At 36.1% G+C, this 3,788-nt stretch overlaps 1 protein-coding gene across 1 annotated transcript in view; it reads left to right on the top strand.

Moving 5' to 3' along the window:
- The window catches only part of LOC107587260 (protein KIBRA-like), a 77,361-nt gene that overhangs the window by 41,779 nt on the left and 31,794 nt on the right, over window positions 1-3,788 (top strand). Inside the window, exons 7-8 of the mRNA XM_016274979.1 lie at window positions 1,076-1,222; window positions 1,368-1,438. Of these exons, the coding sequence (XP_016130465.1) occupies window positions 1,076-1,222; window positions 1,368-1,438 (218 nt within the window). The remainder of the gene's footprint in view (window positions 1-1,075; window positions 1,223-1,367; window positions 1,439-3,788) is intronic.

The raw sequence follows: 3,788 nt of genomic DNA, 5'->3' as shown, positions 1-3,788 counted from the left end.
TATATATTGTGTGTATATATATATATATATATATATATATATATATATATATATATATATATATATATATTGCGAAATCTCAAAAGTTTGGGATTGGTCGGATTTTTTATATTTTTGAAAGAAGTCTCTTATGCTCGCCAAGGCTGCATTTATTTGAAAATACAGTAAAACAGTAATATTGTGAAGTATTATTAATATAGTTTTAATTCATAATACCTTTCATATATTTAAAAAAAAAATTGTGTGATTGCAAAGCTGTATTTTCAGTAGCCGTTACTTCAGTCTTAAGTGTCACATGGTCCTTCAGAAATCATTCTGATAAGCTGATTTTATGCTCATTTCTTATTATCAATGTTGAAAACAGTGCTGCTTAATATTTTTTGTACAAACCTTCATACATTTTTTCAGAATACTTTGATAAATATAAAGCTCAAAAGAACAGAATTTAATTTTAAAAGATTTAAAACATTTTTTGAATGGTAGTGAACGTTTGGCCAGTGGATTCTTCCCAAATCTCACTGTAGTGTTTAAGCTTTCAAAGAGCAGCTTTTCTGTTCTCAGTGAGCCTAAGCTGACTTAATTTTTCATTGGGTATTATTCACTCTTGTTTTTCATTTCCTTTGTCGTCTTTTATTTATTTCCAACTTTTTCCTCACTCTGGTCCACGAGCATATGGAGAGGCAGGCAGTGCTAAATAATGCATGCCCCCCGCTGCAGCTGGCAGACTGCTTCAATCATGTGTGTGCTTGCCCGTTACGTGCACACTCATAGCTTTGTGTTGCTTTCTTGCAAGTAAACTCTCGTCCCTGTAGTCTGACTGTCTCTCTTTGCTAATCACTTAATAATCACACAGGTAACGTCTCTTATAACACAGAAGGTGTCAGACGACTGAATTTTGCTTAAGCCCCGGTCGGCAGTTGTCATCTCAAAAATGTTCTGAATGTGCGATCTGCAGTCGCTGCCTGTTAGAGAACGGAAAATAGAGGTCAAAGATTTTCTGACCTCACTTAAAGGTGAAATACTTCATAAAGGGACAAAATCACAGACTGACATCTGATTATTGTGTTTCTTTTAGAAACTGGCTGTGCTGAAGGATGGTTTCCAGTTAGATTATGGTTCTCAGTCTGACTTGTGGGCCAGCAATCCGTCCTTGGCCAACTCAAACCTCTCTCTCCCCCGCCACTACTCCGATGCCGAGTCTCAAACAGATGTACCTGCCGAGGTGAGAGATGGCCTTCAGTGCTGAGTTTTACATGGTTGTAAATGATGAATGACTGTGGTGTTTTTGTGCAAGTCATTTGTTGGGTAAAATGTCTTTTATAATTTCAGAGATATAAACATTTTTTTTTTTATTCTTTTTGATTTAGTTTGTATCAAACTCAAATAAACTGGCTGAGAAGGTACGACTGAGCCTGAAATATGAGGAGGCAAAAAGAAGGTATGTGTTTTTCTCATGAATTTCCTCCTAAATTATTTAAATCAGGGATGCCAGTATTTGCAGAACAAGAGGACTGACATATATTATTGATATAATGTGGAAAAAAAATGATATATATATCACCCAGAAGTTTGATAACGTATTGAAAATCTGGGATCCAAAATATAATCTAAACCTGGAAATAAACTAATAGTTTTAGAAAATTGTAAAGCAAAGAACTAATAAGGACTTAAAATGAAAGAAAGAAAGAAAGAAGAAAATGTATGAATAAAATATTTAAGCTTTTGCACAATTTTTAAATCACTTATCAAATAATCAAAAGGGCAACATTCCAAATTCTAAGAAGTCTCTTATGCCCACTGCATTTGTTTGATCAAAAATACAGTAAAAACCGTAAAAATTGTGAAAAGTTACTTGTACAAACAATTTATAATAACTGTTTTGTATTTATAATATATTCTGAAATTTAATGTATTCCTTCAGAAATTATTCTAATATGCTGATTGTGCTCAAGAAACTTTTCCTATTATTATCAATATTGCAAGTTTTTCCTGTTTTATATTTTTTGTGGAAACCATGATTTTAGTACCATTCAAAAGTTTGTCAACTTTTATTTTTAAGTATGATTGAAAGTAAACAATAATTAGTACTTCTATTTAGCATGGGCATAGCTAAATAAAAAGTGACCGTATAGAACAGGGGTGCCAACTAGGCATGGGCCGATTACTGGTTTCAAGGTATACCACGATTTGAAAACTTCACGGTTTCAAAACCGCTCATATTTTCCATTATACCGTTCCTACGGTATGCGTTGTTTTTCATGTCTCCTCAAAGACTGAAAGTGTAGGAATCCCTCAGGTTGAGTGCAGTGTAGAGAGTAACATGATCCTCCTCCTCCTGTTGGTGCGAGCGAGCGGTCAGTCACATGTGTGTGTAGGATGGATGAATTTAAGGAGCTGTCCCTCAAACTTACGTGATCGGCAACCGGCCGTTTTTTGTCTTATTGCAAGCAACTCGTCTCGTCTCTGTTCTGGACTTGCACAAACTGCATTGCAATGCAATCGTTTTCCAAAATGTAATTTATGTGAAAATATGAAGTCTGTAAACGCCCGTTAACACAGGCCAGAGACGTTGAAGATGGACGCCTAGAGAAAAATACTGTAGCAGGCAGATCACTCACTGTTCATGATGCACGAACTATTGGAAGAAAATCCTTAATATTGATCTGGGGGTTTATATGAATGCGTTTCTGAGGGGAACTGACTGTCTTCAGAAAAGTTTACATGGTATTTTCTTTTAATCTCATCTCTGTATAATTCACATTAAAGCAGTGTTTCAGTGCAGTGCTGCTTTGTTTACAGCGGTAACCAATGAAATGCTGTATCTGGTGTTCCTGAAGCGCCTCCCGCTCTCAGAGAGTGAATATGCGCGTCTCATTCAGAGCATCTGCTGTTTGTTTCGTTCAGGCATGTAGTATAATTTCACAAAGCTAGTCAGAACATTCTGTTTTTGGTTTAAATTGGGTTATTATTAAATCAAATTATGTGTATGAAATTATTTAACTGAATTATATGAAATGATATACAGTGGTGTGAAAAAGTGTTGGCCCCCTTCCTGTTTTTTTAATTTTTTGCATATTTGTCACACTTAAAAGATTCAGATCATCAAACAAATTTTAATATTACACAAAGATAATGCAAGTAAATACAAAATGCAGTTTTTAAATGATTATTTATTTTATTAAGGGAAAAAAGCTGTCCAAACCTGCCTGGCCCTACGTGAAAAAGTAATTGCCCCCTAAATCTAATAACTGGTTGTGCCACGCTTTGCAGCAACAACTGCAATCAAGTGTTTGCGATAACTGGCAATGAGTCTTTCACATCGCTGTGGAGGAATTTTGACCCACTCTTCTTTGCAGAATTGTTTTAATTCAGCCACATTGGAGGGTTTTCGAGCATGAATGGACTGTTTAAGCATCTCAATCGGAGTTAAGTCCGGACTTTGACTTGGCCACTCCAAAACCTTAATTTAGTTTTTCTTGAGCCATTCAGAGGTGGACTTGCTGGTGTGCTTGGGATCATTGTCCTGCTACATAACACAAGTGCGCTTGAGCTTGAGGTCACAAACTGATGGCCGGACATTCTCCTTCAAGATTTTCTGATAGAGAGCAGAATTCATGGTTCCGTCAATTATGGCAAACTGTCCAGGTCCTGAAGCTGCAAAGCAGCCCCAGACCATCACACTACCACCACCATGTTTGACTCTTGGTATGATGTTCTTTTTATGAAATGCTCTGTTGGTTTTACGCCAGATGTAACGGGACACACACCTTCCAAAAAGTTCAATTTTT

Source organism: Sinocyclocheilus grahami, unplaced genomic scaffold (genome assembly GCF_001515645.1).
Source record: "Sinocyclocheilus grahami isolate Dianchi unplaced genomic scaffold, SAMN03320097.WGS_v1.1 scaffold91.1, whole genome shotgun sequence".
NCBI lineage: Eukaryota > Metazoa > Chordata > Actinopteri > Cypriniformes > Cyprinidae > Sinocyclocheilus > Sinocyclocheilus grahami.
The sequence above is the reverse complement of the archived record's forward strand: the minus strand, read 5'-3'. Positions and strand labels throughout refer to the sequence as shown.